Source organism: Sinocyclocheilus grahami, unplaced genomic scaffold (assembly GCF_001515645.1).
Source record: "Sinocyclocheilus grahami isolate Dianchi unplaced genomic scaffold, SAMN03320097.WGS_v1.1 scaffold312.1, whole genome shotgun sequence".
In the NCBI taxonomy this organism is placed as follows: Eukaryota; Metazoa; Chordata; class Actinopteri; order Cypriniformes; family Cyprinidae; genus Sinocyclocheilus; species Sinocyclocheilus grahami.
In genome coordinates this window covers 718,706-740,957 of record NW_015505491.1, presented here as the reverse complement: position 1 = coordinate 740,957, position 22,252 = coordinate 718,706, and the positions used below count along the sequence as shown (strand labels likewise).

The following is a 22,252-nucleotide window of genomic DNA, read 5'->3' as shown; positions in this document are numbered from 1 at the left end:
ACGTTAGATGTGATCCACCTCATAGTAACAATCCTGTCAGATCGTCCATCCTTTGAGTGAGAGTGTAACGTTACAGGTCGGCCGATCTGGTTTCGTGGTTAAAGTTAACCTTTTCGACATGTTTCCGTGTTGTTGTTGCTCAGCAATGGCATGGACGCCATGTTGTCTGGGAGTTTGGCAAAAGGAGAGTGGGACTGTGGGCGGTGCTCGGGGTGGTGACTGAAGGCGGTGACTGTGTAGTTCTGACGTCAACTTTTTACGGAAGTCACAACTGTTCGTGAAAAATCACAGCTACTTTATGCAGGCTGTGTGCATTTGACTGTGGACTGACTGTTTTGAAACTTATATGGTAGTTACATAGCACCTAGACCTCAGTTACCGTGAAAAAAGCCAGGAAATTTCAGTTTTGACAATATGGGACCTTTAACAACACATTTTTTGTTTTATTATTGTTATTAAAAAAAAAAGAACTAACAATGGACATTTGTACAGCCTTTATTAATCTAATTTAGTTTTTGTTAAGGTTAGTTCTGTGTTAATTTCTACATAGACTTTATATCTCAAGATGTAGAAGTTAACCATTTATTGTGAACAAACATGAATGAACAAAAACAATATTATATTTATAAATCAACAATCTAGATTACTAAATGCTGTAAAAATATAAATTGTTAGCACATACGTAATGCATTGCACCAGACTTTATTCACTGTCTTTGTACTGCTGTGTATGTGTAAAAATTCTCTAGGACTTCTGTTGTAATGAATGTCATGCACCAAAAGGGTTAATCGTGGCAGTGCTTTTCTCATGTAAAGCACTTTGAATTTCCTCAGTCAGTAAATAAACTGAAACGTTTTGTCCTGCCCATTGTCATCTTGCAGCTCTTTTTCTTTGTCAGATGGGTTTTGACGTTGTGACAGAGGGTGTGTGGCACTTCTCAGTCCGTCTGCATTTATCACATTCTTTACAGAAAAAAAAAAGACATCAGCGCACTATAAACCAGCAAAACAAGTTTATACGTTTCACAATTCCTGTTCATCATGTCTATAGTGTCCACAGGCTGTCTCGAGAAACTTGATTGTACGTAATCTCTCTAATAATAACACCATGGTAAATAATTATTTGTTTTGTATTTTTTAGTGCGATTTGTCAAATGTTTGGCTTTATTTATATCTTTGATATCTTTTGTTTTCTCACCTTTTAATGTTAAGTCAGATAACGTTGTAGTTTTGGCTGTTTGGTAATTGGTACCTAGTTTGCCAGTGAACTGCGTTAGCTAAAAAATGAACTAAGGAAAGTTTTTGGTGAATGAATGAAGTGTCTGTAATCAGGGTGTTGCCACTGGATTGAGCAAACATCCGCCCGCTGTCGACGTTTAGGTGTGTCCTAACTGAAAACACAAACTGAACATTGACTAGCCTCATTCGGAAAAGTGAAATGCTGCCATTAAACTGACGTTAGTGTTCAGATCCGTTAATTTAGCCTCCAGTTATCCGGTTTTACACCGTCAGTAATAAAAGCTAGTTTTGACTAAAAGATTATGTCTCTTGCAGTCAATAGGAAGTTGAAGTACATCAGTTTGGCGATTCTGGTGATCCAGAATGCATCGCTCATCCTCAGCATCCGTTACGTGCGGACGTTGCCGGGAGATCATTTCTACACCACATCAGCCGTGGTAATGGCAGAAGTTCTTAAAGTCTCCACCTGTGTGGTCATCATCCTGATACAGAAGAGAGGTACGTTCACTGAAATCACATTGTGGCACGTTACGTGCAGCGTGTGATTCAAAGGTTAATGTCTTATCTTACAATACTTTTTGTGTTTTATTTGAACAATATATATATATTTATTGATTCAAAATGCATTTGAAAAGAAATGCCACCTTAATATTTGAATGACATTCATGTTATGTTTGTGTGTCTGAAGTGCCCAACACTAATCTATATAGATTTTTTTAATGTAAGAAATTAAGATTTATATTAGTTTGCATTAAACCGATCGAAAGTGACAGTAAATATATTTTTAATGTTATAAAGATTTCTGTCAAATAAACGCTGTGAATGCTTGAATTTTCTATACATCAAAAAATCCTGGAAAAGAATGTATCTCAGTTACAAAAATATTAAGCAGCACAACTGTTCTCAGCATTGATAATAATAATAATAAATCTTTCTTGAGCATTAAATCATTTTATTAGAATGATTTCTGAAGGATCATGTGACACTGAAGACTGGAGTAATGATGCTGAAAATTCAGCTTTGCATCACAGGAATAAATTACATTTTAAAATAAATTCAGATAAAAACAGTTATTTTTAGCTAGAGCATTTTTAAATTATTTTTTAAACAATTTGACTGTGTTTTCGATTAAATAAATGCAGCCTTGGTGAGCATAAGATACAAAAACATTAAAAAAAATTTGTACTACTAATAATTAATGTATGTATATATATATATATATATATATATGTGACCCTGGAGCACAAAGCAGTCTTAAGTCGCTGGGGTATATTTGTAGCAATAGCCAAAAATACATTGTATGGGTCAAAATTATCGACTTTTCTTTTATGCCAAAAATCATTAGGATATTAAGTAAAGATCATGTTCCATGAAGATATTTTGTAAATTTCCTACCATAAATATATCAACTTAATTTTTGATTAGTAATATGCATTAAGAACTTCATTTGGACAACTTTAAAGGCGATTTTCTCAATATTTAGATTTTTTTGCACTCTCAGATTCCAGATTTTCAAATAGTTGTATGTCCTAACAAACCATACATCAATGGAAAGCGTATTTTTTCAACTTTCAGATGGTGTATAAATCTCCATTTCGAAAAATTGACACTTAAGACTGGTTTTGTGGTCACACATATATTTTAAGTAGTAGTATTGCAGCAGTATGTCTGATGATAATATGCCTTTTCTTATTTTTTGTAAATGCAGGTAATGTGAAGTCCTTTGTATCGTTGTTGTATGACTCTATAGTCGTACAGTATTTGGACACACTGAAGTTAGCAGTTCCATCACTCATCTACACTTTACAGAACAACCTGCAGTATGTGGCCATTTCTAATTTACCAGCAGCCACTTTCCAGGTGAGACTGCTCCAAAATTTGTTTATGCCCTTCCTTCACCTCTCTCTCTCTCCTGAGAGATTCACTCCTTTCACTTCATACGTCCCCAACTGTAGACTTTTGTGACACTTTTATTTTTATTTATTTATTTATTTCACAAAAAAGGGACAGTGTACATTAATCAACATTCATGAATGTAAATGTACCCAAATTAGCCCAAAGGCTAGTTTTCATTGGTAGTCCCTTTGCCAGATGTTATTAGGCCAAAAAACTACAATTAAAAAAAGAAAAAAAACTGACAACAAAATTCAACTAAAAATGAAGCTACAAGTCTTTAAGTCTGCTTATAATGTTAGTCCAAATTTAGTATTACACAACTACTTTCTATCCTTTCTTTGATTAAACAGCCATTGCAGCCAAGTAGTTTTAAAATGTTTTCTGTAGGAATTAAAATGCGTGAGAATTCTTGTTAAAAGGCATGTTTTTATTTTAGTATAATATTAGTATTTTATTTATGATATTATAGTACTTATTAGCATATTGAAATACATTCATATTTTCAGTTTATTTAAAGTGGTTACTCATTTTGTTTTGTGAGTTTGTCATTTTATATTAGCTTTTTTAAAACTTCTATATGTGACCCTGGACCACAAAAGCAGTCTTAAGTCGCTGGGGTATATTTGTAGCAATAGCCAACAATACATTGTATGGGTCAAAATGATCGATTTTTCTTTTATGCCAAAAATCATTAGGATATTAAGTAAAGATCATGTTCCATGAAGATATTTTGTAAATTTCCTATCGTAAATATATCAAAACTTAATTTTTGATTAGTAATATGCATTGCTAAGAACTTCATTTGGACAACATTAAAAGGTGATTTTCTCAATATTTTGATTTGAATTTTTTTTTGCACCCTCAGATTCCAGATTTTTAAATAGTTGTATCTTGGCCAAATATCATCCTATCCTATCAAAGCTTATTTATTAAGCTTTCGGATGATGTATAAATCTCAATTTAAAAAAATTGACCCTTATGACTGGTTTTGTGGTCCATGGTTGGTCACATATAGCTTTATTTTTTTCACTTTAATACGATTTGTTTTATTTTAACTTTATTTCAATTACTGAAAACAATACCAACACTGTTTCTATGCTACATTTGACTAAATAAACACAGGGCCAAGTTGTATTTTATAATTAGTTTATATGCACCAATGTAACAGTGCATAGTAATGAACGCTCATATATATCTGCATATGGTTGATTTACAGTTTTAAATCCATTAATGGAAACAGTTTGAACAAATTCAAAATTTCCATCTAACACTTTTTTTTCTTTTCTGCAGGTCACGTATCAGTTGAAGATCTTGACCACAGCGTTGTTTTCAGTGCTCATGCTGCACAAGAGTCTATCTAAAATCCAGTGGATCTCTCTAATGCTGCTGTTTGCCGGTGTGGCGATCGTCCAGGTGGATCAGGAGGGCGGAAAACAGAAGGAGGCTCTGACCAGCACCAACCAGAACTACTTCAAGGGCCTGGTGTCCGTGATAATCTCTTGCCTATCCTCCGGGTTTGCCGGCGTTTACTTCGAGAAGATCTTGAAGGGCAGCTCGGCCTCGGTGTGGATGAGAAACATCCAGCTCGGGATCTTCGGGACAGTTTTGGGTCTCCTCGGCATGTGGTGGAACGACGGCGCCGCCATCGCCGAGAAAGGCTTCCTGTTCGGCTACACACCCATGGTGTGGGGCGTCATCTTCAACCAGGCCTTCGGCGGCCTTCTGGTAGCTGTTGTCGTCAAATACGCGGACAACATTCTCAAAGGCTTTGCCACCTCTTTTTCTATCATTGTGTCCACGATCACGTCCGTCTACCTCTTTGGCTTCCACGTGGACCTGATCTTCACGCTGGGCGCAGGATTGGTCATAGGAGCCGTCTATATGTACAGCCTCCCCAAACCAAACGCCAGCACTTCCAGCACATCTTCATCTAGTCACAGCGAAGGAGGAGACTCGGAGCTGGAAGCTTTCCTCCCAAAGTCAGTGCTGGTGAAATGAAATCTGTGTCCCCTTCCATTAATCGCTCTTTACCTCTCTCGGTGGAAGTCCTAACTCTCTCCTCTTTCTCGTTTCTCTCTGCTGCTGTGGGTTTGGGTGCTTCTGTGAACACTTAACCATCTGGATCAGACTAGGTCGTTCATGAACATGGCTGTCGGCACTTAATTCATTTGGAAAGCACAAACCAGAGAGACGTAGATGTAGGTTTTGGGGTTTTCAGTTTTTCTCTTTTTTATTACCAAAAACATGTTGTGGCATTTTTCACCTTTGTAGGCATATCTCTCTCAAACGTCTTCACCTCCCTTCCCTGTTTGGCTTAAACAGCTTTTTCCTGTTAGACAGCTCAATCTTGGGGAAGAAGACGAAAACATAATTGCCAGGCTACTGCTGAGCAGAGGAACAGTGGGTTGGATTGGCTTGAAAACTAATGGGTGAATCACACAAAACCTAGGCTATAACTTCTACTTCAAAATGCAGAGAGAGAAAAAAGAAAGCCTATTAAGTACCAATACAAATGTTTGGATTGTGAAATTTAAGCACATTTAACTCCCAAATTCGTATTAATGCAACGCAAATAAATAAATACAAATAAACTTGCATTGTTAAAATAAAACACACATCTACTACCATGATACATATATACTTTTGAATTTAAATGTTTTTTTAATTAAAAATAATAAGAATTAAATTCAGTATAAATCTACTATCATGACATATAAATACTCTTATTTAAATAAAATAAAATCTTTAGTTTTTTACAATGTGCTTATTTATGTTGAAAATAGTGCAAAAATCTTAATGGTCGCCAAAACGGGCTTAATCTTCTTATTTAAAAATATATACATATATTTTATGAAATGTCTGGTTCATTTTCTTTTGATTTTGGTGTCCAATTAAACCCAGACGTCATTTTGACCGGTTTTGTGAGATTCACTCATAGCTGCTTTTACACGCTACAAGTTCTTTGCCAAAATCATTGTTAATTGTGTAAATAGAGACGAAGAAAAATTAGGGTTGTGAAAAGCTGTGTGAATGTCTGCCATGTTTCCAGTTACAAAAAAAACATGTTTGTACAGTGGCAAAGAGCTTGATTCATGCGTGTCTGTGGCACTTTGTTGCCGGCGTGTTGAATTTGGTCTCATTCTGAGTGATTTTGGGCTGATATAGTAATAATAGAGATATGTCAGATAAAGGAATGCTTTTAAATCAGCTTGCAGGGACTTATAAGTTACATTCATCTCAAACATTTCTCTCTGCCAGTCCACTATGTGTTAAGAGATGCCATCCTCACAAGTCTGAAAATGGCTACTAATTGGCATTGAACTTCATTAAAATATTGAATTCAACTACAGAGCTAGTTAAATATTTGACAGGCAGGCAATCACTTAACACATTGTTTCCATGTGGATTCTTGCTTTGCCACCCTCGTCTTTGGCATTTTCAGCTCACAGCTCTTTTCTGTGCTGGAAATGGACTAACCTGCTCATTTTCTAACCAAATGGCACCTCATTGAAGGTTGTTTTCATTGTGTGCGCATATGCGTGTGTCTCTGTGTGAGGGGGACTAGTTTTGCTTAACCAACAATTGGTTAATGCTGTGCCTTTCTCAATCAACTTGTGACTGAATGGTAACTATACAATGTTAATATAGTTCTTACACTGTACATAATATCAAAATACTATATCTTCTTTTTATGATGCAAAAAATGAATCAAGATTTGTGGATTTGTCTTATGTTATGTATTGTACAAACATTTTTGTGCACACATTTGATACAAATATGCCAAAACTGTTCTCAGTAAATCCCCATACACCTCAAGAGCACGTCCTGATACAAAATGTTTTATTTTCTGTTTTTGCCATTGTAAATAGGGTTTGGGGGAAGTATATGGTTGTGGTTTGGTGAAGAGGTTTTGTTGCTCGTAATGGGTTTTATATGCATGTTAGGATTCATGTAATATCAAAAAGAACTGGGTTAAGTGCTGCTTGATTGCTAAATGATGAATTTAGTCAGTAGATTTGAATTCTTCATGGTTTTGGATGAAGAAATGTGGCCCGCAGTGATTCCGTTCACTTTCTTTGGTTGTTTACATGCACTAATTTACTTTTTTCTTTTGAAGTCAACATGAAATGAAAATGACTATATTTACTTTCTTATTACATGATGCTGTGCACTTTATGTGTCTTTGTAATGTTTTATAAACGTAACAATTTGCCCACACTGTAAAAAAAAAATCTGACATTTACGGTAAAATACCGGCAAGCTGTGGTTGCCAGAACTTCACCGTAAAAAATATGGTAGCAACATTTGAGGTTTTACAGACTTAACTTAAATTCACAATAAAATACCGTATTTCATTAACTGATGTAATGTTAATAAACCAACATGTTGAAGAACTAATATCTGTTATGAACAATTGAAATGCACTGATAACCACCAAAAACTGGTGGTGATGAGAAAGTCACATGATGAACCAAAGCTCATCATAAACAGCTTTTCTACGAGCTGAGGAGGGCAATACTTATATATAGAAGGTGCACAGTGCCATTCACAAGTAACACTAAACCCCATCACGGTGACACATGATACTGAAATAATGCAATAAACTTTCATTTAATGACATTAGATGTAAGATTAAACCCTAATGTACGCAACTGATAAGAAAAAACTAAGAGAGTTATTTCAACAAAAAAAACATCAAATATGAAGTGTCATGCAGGGAATTCTGGGAGTGTCAATTTACGGTTTTTCACTGTAAATTATACAATGACTTTTTATTTTTCACTTCCAAAAACCATATTTTTTAACAGTATTTGACTGTAGAGTTACATTAAATGTAATTACATTTATTCACTGTATATAGTATGGAAACTTACTGTTAACCAATTAACAGGTTTTTACTGTAGCATTTTTACAGTCTTTTACTGTTAAAATCACAATCATTTTTTACAGTGCATCCTCAAAAGTATATTAAAATAGGGAATACAGAAATGTAATGGGTGTTAATGTACTAATATTATGACTATAACAGCAATCAAATATGAAGTGTCATGCAGGGAATTCTGGGAGTGTCAATTTACGGTTTTTCACTGTAAATTATACAATGACTTTTTATTTTTCACTTCCAAAAACCATATTTTTTAACAGTATTTGACTGTAGAGTTACATTAAATGTAATTACATTTATTCACTGTATATAGTATGGAAACTTACTGTTAACCAATTAACAGGTTTTTACTGTAGCATTTTTACAGTCTTTTACTGTTAAAATCACAATCATTTTTTACAGTGCATCCTCAAAAGTATATTAAAATAGGGAATACAGAAATGTAATGGGTGTTAATGTACTAATATTATGACTATAACAGCAAATAATAAATATAAAATCCTTCCCATTTACACTTGTGGCCAAAAGTTAGGAATAGTTAGGATATTTTTAAAAGGCTGCATTTATTTGATTGAAATGCAGTAAATAGTACAGTAATATTGTAAAATATTATTACAGTTTAAAATAGCTTTCTTCTATCTGAATATATTTTAAAATGTCATTTATGCCTGTGATGCAAAGCTGAATTTTCAGCATCAGTGTCACATTCATTATCAAAAAACATTTCTTCTTATCAATATTGAAAACAGTTGTGCTCCTTAATATTTTTTATGAAAACCGTGATACACAACCACTCAAAATTTTGGGGCAAGTATGATAAAAAAAAAAAATGAAAGAGAGAAAAAAATTAACAATTTCATTTATTATTGCAAGGATGCATTCAATTTGTCAAAAGTGACAGTTAATGAAGGCATTTATAATTTTACAAATAAAATAAAATAAATCTATTTCAAATAAATGCTGTTTAATGATCTTTATCAAATAATCTTGATAAAAAAAAATGTATGACAGTTTCCACAAAAATATTAAGCCGCAAAAGCTGTTTTAATAAGAACCATTGATAATAAGAACTATAATAATTGAGCACCAATAATGATTGAAAATTCAGCTTCGCCATCACAACAATACATTTCATTGTAAATCATATTCAAATAGAAAGCAGTATTTTAAATTGCGATTGTATTTCACAGTATTGCTGTTTTTACTGTATTTTCGATGAAATAAATGCAGCCTTGTATAAGGGGCAACTTTTAAAAACCTATTTAAAAATCATAATTATTCCAAACGTTTGATCGCCACGTACGCCTGTATGTAATGTTCACTTTACACAATTAAATTGGTACCTAGGGTAAATTTTGTTATCATTTAATATGTTAAAAAGTAGGGATGCACCGATATGAAAATTTTGGCCGATACCGAATTTTCTTATCAGGCCGATACCGATAACAGAAAAAATTTGCATTTATCGGCCGATACCGATATGGTGGCCGATATATCGTGCATCCCTATTAAAAAGCTAAAAAGAGTTGTAAATAACATTTCATGTTGACTTAAATTCACAAATTGTAATGTTCAAATAGTTCCCTGCAGCAGCTCTCGAGCTGAAAGTCTAGATCTTAAACTCCATCACTGAGTTGTTTTCAGAGACTTTTTCAGAATCGAATGAGCCGAGAGTGGCCTCAGGCAGCTAAAGTGATTGTGTTTGTGTGGTTATATGTTATCTAGAGGTGTGTGTGTGTGTGTCAGAGAGAGAGTGAGAGAATTTACCACAAGCCATTTTCTGACACTAAACACTTGATGCTGACCATCATGTAAATCTTTCATATTTGTTCATGAGAAATTATTATGACGGTGGTATGTCAGAACATGGCCCTTAAAGATATATCATCATGAATATTAGGGTTACAAAAGATGAGTATTTTCAGTGAATCATTATGAAACAAGTACAATGTGAACTGAAAACTGTCTTTGTTTTCTTTTGGCTCATCGGTCAATAGATCTGATTCTGAATACTTGAGCTGAAAGTGATCGCATGTACAAAAATACAAAACATTGCACATGTCCAGTTGAGATTTCTGTTTAATTTTTGTATTCTGTGACAACTGTTAACACCTCCTGATTGCAGAAAGACTGCGCAGATTTCGTCATCACAGCTAATAAATCAAGGACGGCCTCTGTTAAGCCCTGTCTCTGGCACTATATTGTAAATAGCCTGTGAAGAGTTGAAGTACAGCCCCTGGTGGCTTATTTCTTATAGTGGCCTCTTTCTTGAGGCTGACAATAAACATCAAATAGAGAATAGAGTTTCTGTTTCTTATATGAGCCTCAGAAGTGAATCTTTCTTGTGTGTGCGTGTGTGTATAACCCCAGTGTAGATAAAAACACGTCACATTTCACACCAAAATCAAAATCGGTTAATTAAAAGGAAAAAGGAATGCAGGTTTTGTATAAAGAATACGAAGGCAATTTTTAGGACAATTAAGGCAATCATTTCTCCTATATTTACATTGCTGTGAGAATGTAGTATATCTGGATTTTGCACTGGGGTTTTTGTGTGTTGTTAGTGATTTTATTTCTGTAATATAATAATTTACACAGTAATAATATATTTTTGATTTACATCAGCATAAATTAAATGCAGTGATGCACAAGCAAAACAATGATTAATACATTTGAATAATTAATCTTAATATAAATAATGAGAGTTTGTTAATCAAACTACCTGAAAAACACTTTAAAATGAGCTTTCAAACATGAAAAGCTGGTTTTTCAGGGTACATGCTGACATCAAAAATGCAACTAGAACAGGTTATCAGAGGTGATTTTGCTACATGAGGATACTAACCACTAACTGAACTCTTATTTAAATAAACCGCATGGCTAAAAGTATGAGGAAACCACACCACATGCTTGTTCAACTTTTAATTCCATGAACATTGTAATTCCTAAAAGCCTCCGCCTTTCTGGGAAGGCCTTCAACTAACGATGGAGCAAATATCATCTTCGTGGACCATGCATAAGGGACACTGTCATGCAGAAAAGAACACTATTAAATGAATGCTTATTTTAAAGGAACCCAAAAATGAACATTTGCTGAAAATGTACTCACCATCAGGTCATACAAGATGTAGATGAGTTTATTTCTTCATTAGAACAGATTTGGAGAAATGCAGCATTACATCGCTTGCTCACCAATGGATCGTGTGCAGTGAATGGGTACCGTCAGAATGAGAGTCCAAACAGCTGATAAAAACATCACAATAATCCACACTACACCAGTCCATCAATTATCGTCTTGTGAAGTGAAAAGCAGCATGTTTGTACAAAAACTTGTGGATTATTGTGATGTTTTTATCAGCTGTTTAGACTCTGACGGCACCCATTGACTTTTTTTTACACTTGTTAATGATGGGTTTAGTTGAAATAGCTACATCTGTGAATTACAAAGTTGCACATACTTTCATTCATGTACTGTGTAATGGGAATATAAAATGCAAGCACAACTCAATTATACATTTCCCAACGAGCAATGTGAAATTGCTGGGTATGTTTTACAACATATTTACCTCTGTGTATAATATTCAAGAATGCATTGACTTGTGTGTGTAAAAACAAGCATATAGTGACAGACAGATACACATAATGTGAACCAGTCCACATATGTAGAGAAATATATAACACTAAATAGCATATTCTTGCTTTGTTTTTCTTTTAACCGCACAATAAATGTGTCGTTTCTTTCTCTCTTCTGTCACTTTTAGTCCCAAGGCTCCAGGAAAGAAGAAAGGAAACTGAAGAAACATGATAAATGAGAAAAGATGATGAGAACACATTGTGCCTATACAGGTCCTACACTCCTGCCCTGTTTCCAAAGGAAAAGATGAGGGTTATATTTCAAGTGCCTTATGCTCACAATATTAAACTCTTATGAATGACGGTACGTCTAAACTAAACTGTGCTGACTTACTTTATGGAAGCTCATATTTATGCTGATGATACCTCACTATTGTTATACATTTGATTTTGTGATTGACTGACGGTAACGGTATAATACTAATGTAAACAGATTTTGTGTTTTGTATGCTGGAACTGGAAAAATGAATGAAAATCCTCATCATACTTGGAATTCAAAAGGTGCTGCCTTATTATGAAATAATTGTATAGTATAGTATTGTTTTTTTTACTAAAGTTTTTCTTGTGTATGCATTAATGCTTTAAAAGTGCTTTTTGTAGTGCCTTATGCATTTCAGCTGTCTTATGTGTGACATAGGATCACATACACTTTTAAAGATCAAGCAAACTTTATTTTCTCCAGAGTGCACTTTCAGATTTAAACTCCATTTTTATGTTATATTTGTCAATAAAAAGAGTCCACCTCTTTAGATTACAACAACTGCATTTCTGACCTAAACACTTTGTGTATAGTCACTGTGCTCTTTTTGGATGAGTTTGGTTTTAATATACCTATATTTTTAATTGCTGAGCAGCAGTGAAATGTGAAAAGCAGTAGGCTTTTGAACATATAATTGCCTTATCATGTCACTATTCAAGGGAGCAGATCTAAAACTAAACTGAATGTATAATCATGAATAATAAGTATGGTTGTATTTATGTATGGAATAAACATTGTTTTGAGTGTGATTTGCCTAGTTGATGTTATTACACAAATATGTCATCACAATAATCTATAATCGATTTTGGGGCAGTGTTGCCAACTCATTTTCAGGGGAAGTTGCTAAAGGAAGGCCTATTTGTTGCTAAAAGTTGCTAAATGACGTTGTGATGTCATTGCGTGATGAAGTCATTACGTAATCACGACGCAAAATTGTATCACTACATTAAAAAAATACATATTTTTATATGTTAATTTAGATTTGTTCGTAAAATAATATAAATGCATAATATAATGTTCAAATATAAAGAACTTTTTTTATATACAACATTGAACACCTTTGAACGATTACATTTTTGAACGATTACAAGTTTTTTTCATTAGCTAGTAAACTAGTAAAACTACACATTCTGAACAATTATAGTTTTAAGCAGTGCATTAGTAGTCAGTATGCTACACTCTAAGAAAATAAATCACAGGTTTTTACCTGCATTTTAAATTACGCATTGCATTTTGTGTTTCGGGTTACAACGGATAACGGATAATGTCCTGGAAAATTATTAGTACCTTTGCAATTTTTGTAGATATTTTTCTTACAGTGTACTAACTGATCAACAATCACATGTACAAGCTACTAACGAGGTGTATCATAAATGAACAATTATTCAATTATTATTGTTATTATCAAATTGAACAACTGCAAATAGCAGTAACTTAATTCACGTGATGCGTGTACTGCTAGGCATCTTTGGTTTCCTCTATTTGTGAAATTTAGATGGAAAATGTGTGCCTTTTTATTGTTTGAGCCACTTATCAAAAGTTGCTAAACGTAGCCAAATAAAATTTAAAAATAGCTAAATTTGTTGCTAGGTGCTTTTGGGAGAAAGAGTTGCTAGGGTAGTCTGAAAAGTTGCTAAATTTAGCAACAGAATTGCTAAGTTGGCAACACTGTTTTGAGGGTTTTAACCCCAAAATCTCTGGTGTCCAATTTTCCACATAGGCTATTACCAGATATTCCCACATATTATTCTCAATAGAAAAATCAATGGAAAATTACAGGGTGTTTTACTTTAATTGTTTGTAATTATTTAAGTGAAGGATTATTTTACTTTAATTGTTAATACATATTTTTATTTCATTCTATTTTATTGAAAGGAGACTTTTACGCAAGCATTTCCTGGCCTCGACGCGGGAAGTGGTCATGTGTAGAATGAGTTGGCACACATACCGGAAGTAGATTCATGTGGAGCGTAGTCAGAGTGCAGCAGAAGTTGTGACACGTATCTGCAAGCCTTTCTGTGAATATTTCTTTCTGTTCGGTAAGTTCTAATACAATTATTTAATTATCTACACTTCAGTCATAAGTAGAGCTCTTATGAATGCGGGTAATTGTATGAGAACCTTAAATAACAGCGTATTGTACTACTCTGACAGAGACATGTTTAACGTTATGTCTATGTGTTTGTTTACATATGCATTCCCATTATACTTACAGACATATATGTCTATTACCGTCTAGTAGTTTTAAGTCTTATTTTCCGTTTTTTTGCAGCCAGTCTAAGCAGATGTAGTTGACGCAGTCCATTTGTAATTCATTCATTCATATGTAATATATTTGATGAGATCTATCAACAAATATTTATTCCTTCCCTTATTATCAAACATTTAGGTGTAAAAGAATGATTTCCTGCCTTTAATTTTTTTTATCTACTATGAATTATTTGATGAATACACCTGCACTTGCTAATTTTCTTCTATTTAATGAGCGAACTTGCTCTTTGGGAGTTGGGATGATGTACTACAAAACCAAGAAGTTGTTTTTCTTTGTATTTGACGTGAATTGGTTATTGGTCGTGTCTCATAATTTGTAAAGGCCTCAGAAATGATTTCATCTTGTGGATGAATAGCTGGGGCTATTCTGTAGTAAACATAAGATGGTGCTGTTGTATCAGTTATGATTTTAATGAGTATCACCAGAGGACTTGAGTGTCTGCATTTGATTTCATACATGGTAATAAATAAAAGGAATGGGTGTGTTTTGCCCCTTGGCTTTTGTTCAGACTTATATTTTCCCAAACCTTGTGCATATCATGTTTAATGCTAATTTATGTTTTCAGGGTCTGGTGGTTAGTGATGTGCATGTAATCTGTTTGGCTGATCATTGCTGATATGTGTTTATAGACTAGCCGTCATGAGTCTTCAATGGACAGCCGTGGCTACGTTTCTGTACGCCGAGGTGTTTGCGGTACTGCTGCTCTGTGTCCCTTTCATCTCCCCAAAACGGTGAGTTTCCGAAGTTGTTGAAACACAGTTCACCCAAAAATGAAATTTTGCTGAAAATTAACTCAACCTCTGGTCATCCAGCACGTAGATGAGTTTGTTTCTTCATCAGAACAGATTTGGAGAAATGTAGCATTACATCACTTGCTCGCCAATGGATCCTCTGCAGTGAATGGGTGCCGTCAGAATGAGAGTCCAAACAGCTGACAATAATCCACACCACTCCAGTCCATCAATTAACATCTTGTGATGTAATATCAGCTGTTTTATAATTTACTAAATTTCTCCAAATCTGTTCTAATGAAGGAACAAACTCATCAACATTTTGGATGTAAATACAACAAATTTAAATTTTTGGCAGATTGGTTCCTTTAAGTGTGGTTCCTCTTAATAATCTCTGATAGTCATCAGGTTCTGAAAACTTTTATTTCACTTCTGATCCATTTTATTCTCTTGCACCAGTTTTCTTCAACTTAGCCTCTTTCCAGGAAAGATCCCAGAGTGTTGCCAGTACTGAAATCTGTCCATTTGTGGCGAAATATTGTTGCCGTGTTAACAGCCTTAAAACAATTAAATCATTCTGAGTATTTGGTAGAGTTGAGCTGAGTTGGATGTTTTGATTCCAGCACTACCAGGATAATTCAATTCTGTTCAATGCTTTTATTCCATGAAAAGAATCTTGTGAGGGAGTCATTTCTTAATTCGAGAGCATTCACATGACCTTCCAATCAATTTAAAGGTTGGGACACTTGGTAAACAACATATTGCAATAGAATCTCGCAGATACACTCTGAGAATTGGTGTATTTGCACAGACTCATCAAGAGAAAAAAACAAGAAATGCTTCTCAAAGGCATCTGTATGTGCTCCTTTTTTGGTGTGTGTTAGAAATGTAAATTTGAATGATGTTCTTTGGACTTGTTGAGAAAGATTACTGTTATCGTATGTGCTCTTTTGCCCTCTGTTTATTAAGGTGTTATCTCTGTTGTTGCCTTTGTAGATGGAGCAAATTTTTCAAGTCTAGACTGGTCACTGTCATCGCAACGTATGGAAACACTGCCTTCATTGTCATCATTTGTATTCTTGTCTTTCTGCTCGTAGGTGAGCTTGAAAACACCTCACTGCATTGTTCTCATTAACCAGTCTTGTTCAAAGTTCCTGTGTAAATCTATAATATGATGTTAAAGAGGATGTATCATTATTAAAAGTTGCAAAAGCAGGTCATTCAGAAATGATTGCTGTCATTATGATTGATGTCATAATGAGCTCATGAGGATATGACTGCCTATATTTACATCTCAATGCTCAGCAGCTTGGCAGGGTTACTCATTTTGTATATGAAAAAGTTAGTCATGAAAGATCATTAACATACACTTACCTTTCAAAATTCGGGGTCAGAACATTCAGAATATGAATGACTATATGCAATAATTAAAGTAAAAACATATTTATCTGTTAATACGTTCATTTTGACAGCCCTACAAACATTTAAATGAAGCAATTTCTCGCTATGAGTTTTGCCTTGATTGAACTAGATTTATGAATAAAAAATCGAAATGAAAGTTTTTGTTTCTGCCACTACAGATGCATTTAGAGAAGTGAGAAAATACAGTGTGACAGAGAAAGTGGATCTGAGCAACAACCCCGTGGCCATTGAGCACATCCACATGAAGCTCTTCAGAGCCCAGAGGAACGAATACATCGCCGGCTTCGCTCTGCTCCTGTGTTTGTGAGTGTTTTTCCCCATGTCTCTCTCATTTTCTATGGTACTCGCTCCCGCAGGTCTCTCTCGTTTCTGTATTTTGCCCACCTCAACATGTCTCGCTTTGGCACTGGAGCTTTGGCACCAGTTTCTGAACACGATCAGCTACATGGCACGGCCTGATTTCATTTTCGTTGACGGCTCCCAGCAGATTTCTGGACCATGCTTGTAAACAGAACTTCAACCGTACCCTCCAAACAGGGTCATTGGGTTCGCCATGTTCTGTCCCTGAGGAGTGCAGATGCACAAGTTGTTTCATTGTATGTATTATATTGCGGTACCCCCGGTATTACCAGCCAACTGGCAAATAACATATTTACTCAGACTTTTTTTGTACTCGCATTAAGCTTGTGTGTAAAATAGTACCCTACAGGGTTTTTTTGCTACAGGTTGTTTTTACTAGGTTTTGTCCTTAATTTCCATAACACTTCTCAACTGTCACTGTAGCCTGTTACAGCACAGTGCTGCAGAAATCATCTGTCAATCAAATCAGACCGCCCGCCCACTCAAGGATATTCAGGACAGATAGGGTATTTGTGTCACAATAAAAGATATTCTTGTGAGAAATTTTATCAGTGATGTTTTGTTAAAATATTATCAAAGTTATTGATATGAGATATGATTTTACAGAGTGTACTGTTCGTTGTGATAAGAATGATAAGGGGAACTTCAAAAGGTGAAATGGCTAAAATGTTTATATCTGTCATATGACAATAAATAATCTAGACTTTACTCAGTAAAAATGTTATATAGAAGCCATAAGAGACTTTATTTTGAAATGTGACCCAGTCCGAAAACCCAGAAACTTTAAATTCCATTATCACAAAGTCAATGATTTATTTATTTTTTGCTTTTAATTCTGTGGTTAACCAACAACCATCAATATATTCTAATCTATTTTCAGAACCATCATCTTTCACAGCCTCATTGTATTTATACTTCAATCTTGCAAACTATACTTACTTTACTGCTTGTAGATTTTTAATAAAGACTGAAGAGAAAAATCCGTTTAGGTTTTTGTTGAGGGGACCAGGGTGATGCAATAGTTAGACCCTTCTATTTAATTAAATACTTTGTGCATTTAATTTTAGTTTAATTAAATATTTTGTGCATTTAAATGCATCCATTTTTTAAAGATGAAAAGCCTATAAAATGCCACCAAAACAGATTGCAGAGTCACATTCACATGCACTTTGCACTTTTGCACAATGCAATTTATAAAAATTTTAAATATGTTTTTAGACTTTTTAGTCTTGAGTGGATCAGTGTGCGGTTAGCCACCCTCTTGCTCATTTTTGGTAGTTCAAAAGTCAAAATAGTTAAATGCACCAAAAATCATTATAGGTCCTCTCCTTAACCCTGGGCCTGCTTTATTTATAATCTATTAATGTTCTGTTTGCATAAATTACTTACCTGTCATGCCAATTAGCTTCCTAATTTCTCCAGCACAGATTTATCTTGCATCCCCACCCTATTGGAGACAGTGTCTTTATTTATAGTCACAAAATGTGAATGAATTGTGTACAGGTGTGGGACAGACGAAGAGCAGAATATGCCGCTATATTACAGTAGACATGGAAAGAATCTTATGTTGAGCTGGTTGGGGGTCCCCCACACTGTTTCCCGATTGGCTGGTTCGTTGTTGCGCTCTATTCTTAACATTTGAGAGTCTCCCAGCTCTGCATAGTTTTTCCTTACAGGGGTTTCACCATATTTTCTCTGAATGGCAGGTTATTTATATCCTGCCAGATGACTACTACATCCATTAGCGATACTACTTCCCTTGCCTGCCGGGCTTGAGTGTCGTTTTCGTAATCACACGGACAGCTGCAGGACATGTGATCAAGCAACTGGTGACAGGCATTATATTTAGCCTGTGTTCATGGCATTCTCACTGGCAGAAAGGCCACGACTCCTGTCACAAAATGGCCCTCCTCCACCTTGCCAGCAAACACGCAGATGCCACAAAGGTGACTAAAGTGGCGCATGACGGTTTGACGTGCTTCAGGCATGTTAGGGTGCAGTAGCTGTGTGGACATTTCCAGTGTACATTGGAAATGGCTGTTAAGCGATTAATGCAAGATAATGGGAAACATTGAAAAATAACTTGTTTTTAGACAATATACACTAAATGCAGTCTATTTGTCTTAGTCCACTGACACCTTACAAAACTTAGTTAGATTTATGCTTAAAATAGGACAAAAATTGTTAGTGGGGTAAGAAATACATTAAATTAAAGATATATTTTCTAATGTCTTCTGAAGTAAATTAATCTTTTATGGATGTTTGGAACTCTTTTTTCTCTTTTCCTTTTGACATTTTATACACATGTATCTGATATTATAATTGTATTTATTTATTTTTTTATTTTTCTTCTCTGGCTTTATTGATTCTGATATTATCTACATATAACCAGTCATCATTATTTGAAAATGTTTAATAATCTAACCTTAAATATGACCAAGTATTCAAGACACACTTTTTTTTATTGCAAAATAATCTAATATTTAAATTTTTAATTTCATAGATTATATCAAGAAGGGTCATATTTCACCACCCAAAAAATATTAGAGAGAAAATTAAGCCTATTTTTAGGACCAGTAAGTTTTGTAGCATTATTTTCATGGCAATAAATTTTTTTTTCTTTATTTAAAATATAGATTAAAAAAAGTAAGGTATTTATACATGATTTGTATATGCAGTATTTGTTGTACTGCCTTTAATTTATTATGATTCTAATGGAAATAATTTTTGAACAGGACATTATTGCAGTGAAAATATTCAATTTTTTAAATTATTGTTTTGTTTGTATTTGAGTTAACATGTCTGTACTGTATAAACACTTGCGCAAACTAAAAATGACTTGTTTTCTTATATTTGGCCAATTTAAAAATCAGGAGAGGTTAAAGTGAATCTACTGTAGGTCGCCTCATATTACCTTGTTACAGAGCGTTTGACCAAACTGTGGGCTTCTCTTGCATTTATGCAAGTTGCGGTTGTCCATGGTTCAACCCATCTGCATTTTGGTCACAACAACTTTTTCCGAAGCCTTGAACCCTTTTACACTGACATGAAGGGGATGCACGCAGCCTTTAGCTTCTGCATTCAAGCTCACGGTTCAGATGTCATCAGCCTGCATCTCTCAGCTCATCTGGCTCTATGAAACTGTAGAAGACTGACTGTGTAGAGTGAGGAAAATAGCTAAAAGCTATACACTGTGTTTACGCTGGTGAAAACCATGTGATATATTTGCTTATGGTCGAGCAGTAGATACTCATTTGTTTATGCTGATTTTTGTCGTGCTGTCTAATACACATCGGTGTTTCCTAGAAGTGTCACGCATGTTTCTGGAGCGATGCTATGTCAACCAATCTCAGATTTTGGATCTAACTATTTAGAGAGATGTTATTTCTGTAGTCCACTTAGAAAAATAGGCATGTATGCTCAGATTTGACTTCTCCCTTTTAGATTTGCATGTAAAATTAACATGTTATTCAAATGAAGATATGTGTGCCAAAGTGCTCATACTCTTGAGTTTCATGATTTTATATACTTTTATTTACTTCTATACTTTTATATACTTTATATACTTTTTTCTGGATTCTTTAATGAATAAAAAGTTAAAAAGAACAGCATGTATTTAAAATAGTTTTTTTTTTTTTTTTTGTAAAAATATACACTACCGTTCAAATGTTAGGTTCAGTAATAATTTTTTCTTTTCTTTTTTTTTATTCAGCAAGGATGTGTTAAATTGATCAAAAAAAAAAAGTGATGGTAAAGACTTAAATTGTTAGAAAATATTTCTATTTTGAATAAATGCTGTTCTTTTTTAAATTTTTATTCAACAAACAATCCTAAAAAAAGTATCACAGGTTCCAAAAAATATTAAGCAGCACAACTGTTTACAACATTGATAATAAAATCAGTACATTTAGAATGATTTCTGAAGGATCATGTGACACTGAACACTGGAGTAATAATGACTGAAGAAAATACAGCTTTGCATCACAGAAATAAATATTTTAAAGTATATTAAAATAGAAAACCAATATTTTAATTTCACAATAAATGAAGAATCCAAGACACTTCTTCTAGTCCAAAAGAGTTAAAAAGCCATTATTCACATTCTGGCCAACTCAATAAACATTAAAAATGCCTAAAACTCTGCACGCTGATGCATTTCGGCCTTCAGCCTTCCTCAGAGTGTGTCAGGTTTCAAACGGATGACAGGTGTAGATATAATTATATATAAATGATATGTTTAATATTGAATACTTTTGTTTGTTTAATACCATCCATCATAAAGTAGTTGATGTCTGGAGCACAAATGTGTGGGACGAATTACGCCATGAAGTTCAGTTTTTAGATTTAGAGGTTTGTTCAAATAATAGTTATAGAGATCGTTGCCTTTTCAAGCACCAATAATTATGCCAAAGTCTGTATCTGTATAATGCAGAATCGTAACGTAGGCTGCTGCTGCGGTGAGCCGTAACGATCAGCTACACACTGACTGTTTAGTAAATCCACTCGTGTCTGATGAGTTGATGTTGTTTTTTTCCCCTCCAGGCTGTTGAGACGTCTGGCCACACTGCTGTCTCAGCAGGCAACACTGATGGCCTCTAATGAAGCCTTTAAAAAGCAGGCGGAGGGAGCAAATGATGCTGCGAAAAAATACATGGAGGAAAATGAGAAACTGCAGGAGGTGAGTGAGTTGTGCATGAAAAGGCCGGTTTTTCATGACCCTAAAGGCTTAAAAGGAGCAGAAACCTTTACCTGGTAAAGGTTAATGACTATTGGTGTAACTACAGGACGTGTGGGTGGGACAGTTGCACAGGTGACTGTGATGAGTATGCTGTATTAAGAAACTGTTCACCCAAAAATGAATATTCTGTCATTGCTCACCCTCATGTGATTGTAAATGTCTGTGACGAACACAAAAGAAGTCGGTAAGCTGCTCTAGTGACCTATTTCAAATAAATAAATAAATGATGATATTGGAAAGACATGAGAATGACTAAAATAAATGATGACAGAATTTAAATTGAGATGATTTATTCTTGAATGATTGCTAACATGTTTGTGATTTAGTTGTGATCCCACATGCACTTCATTAGTAATGGTTTAACATCACATGTCCTCATGAGTCATTCTGGTTTGTTAGGTGTTCTCCATTTGTCAGTCCTCAGAGAAACATTGTGTACATCAATATCCCAGTGCTGCAGACTTTGCATTTCACCTATAGAGGGCAGAGTTTCACATTATGTCTAGAAATAGGTGTTGAGTTTACACAAGATGTGAAAGTGAACAAAAGTAGCGCTTGATACTCCCCTAGTTTCAAATGCTTGTAAACTTACTTGAAATGTTGAGGTACTGGCCAGTTTAGTTTTTTTTTTTTTGGTGGAAAGAAATATAAATGGCTAGAAAATGCCAAAACCTTTGGGCCTTATGACCAAAAATGAAATGCATATTACTATTTAATTAAGCTTTTTTGTTTGGGGTTGGTAAGATTTTTTTTTTATTCATTTTTTCAAAGAAGTCTCTTATGCTCACCGAGGCTGCATATATACAGTGTATATATAT

The 22,252-nt window shown here is 34.5% G+C and overlaps 2 protein-coding genes across 2 annotated transcripts in view; both read left to right on the top strand.

Annotated features, from left to right (window-relative positions):
- LOC107601764 (UDP-galactose translocator-like) overlaps positions 1–5,614 on the top strand; it is a 7,336-nt gene extending 1,722 nt beyond the window's left edge. The window contains exons 2-4 of the mRNA XM_016294053.1: positions 1,554–1,736; positions 2,947–3,098; positions 4,425–5,614. Of these exons, the coding sequence (XP_016149539.1) occupies positions 1,554–1,736; positions 2,947–3,098; positions 4,425–5,132 (1,043 nt within the window). The 3' untranslated portion in view covers positions 5,133–5,614. The remainder of the gene's footprint in view (positions 1–1,553; positions 1,737–2,946; positions 3,099–4,424) is intronic.
- Positions 5,615–13,866: 8,252 nt separating this feature from the next.
- The window catches only part of LOC107601763 (B-cell receptor-associated protein 31-like), a 20,611-nt gene continuing 12,225 nt past the window's right edge, over positions 13,867–22,252 (top strand). The window contains exons 1-5 of the mRNA XM_016294052.1: positions 13,867–13,950; positions 14,813–14,914; positions 15,911–16,011; positions 16,495–16,639; positions 21,239–21,374. Of these exons, the coding sequence (XP_016149538.1) occupies positions 14,823–14,914; positions 15,911–16,011; positions 16,495–16,639; positions 21,239–21,374 (474 nt within the window). The 5' untranslated portion in view covers positions 13,867–13,950; positions 14,813–14,822. The remainder of the gene's footprint in view (positions 13,951–14,812; positions 14,915–15,910; positions 16,012–16,494; positions 16,640–21,238; positions 21,375–22,252) is intronic.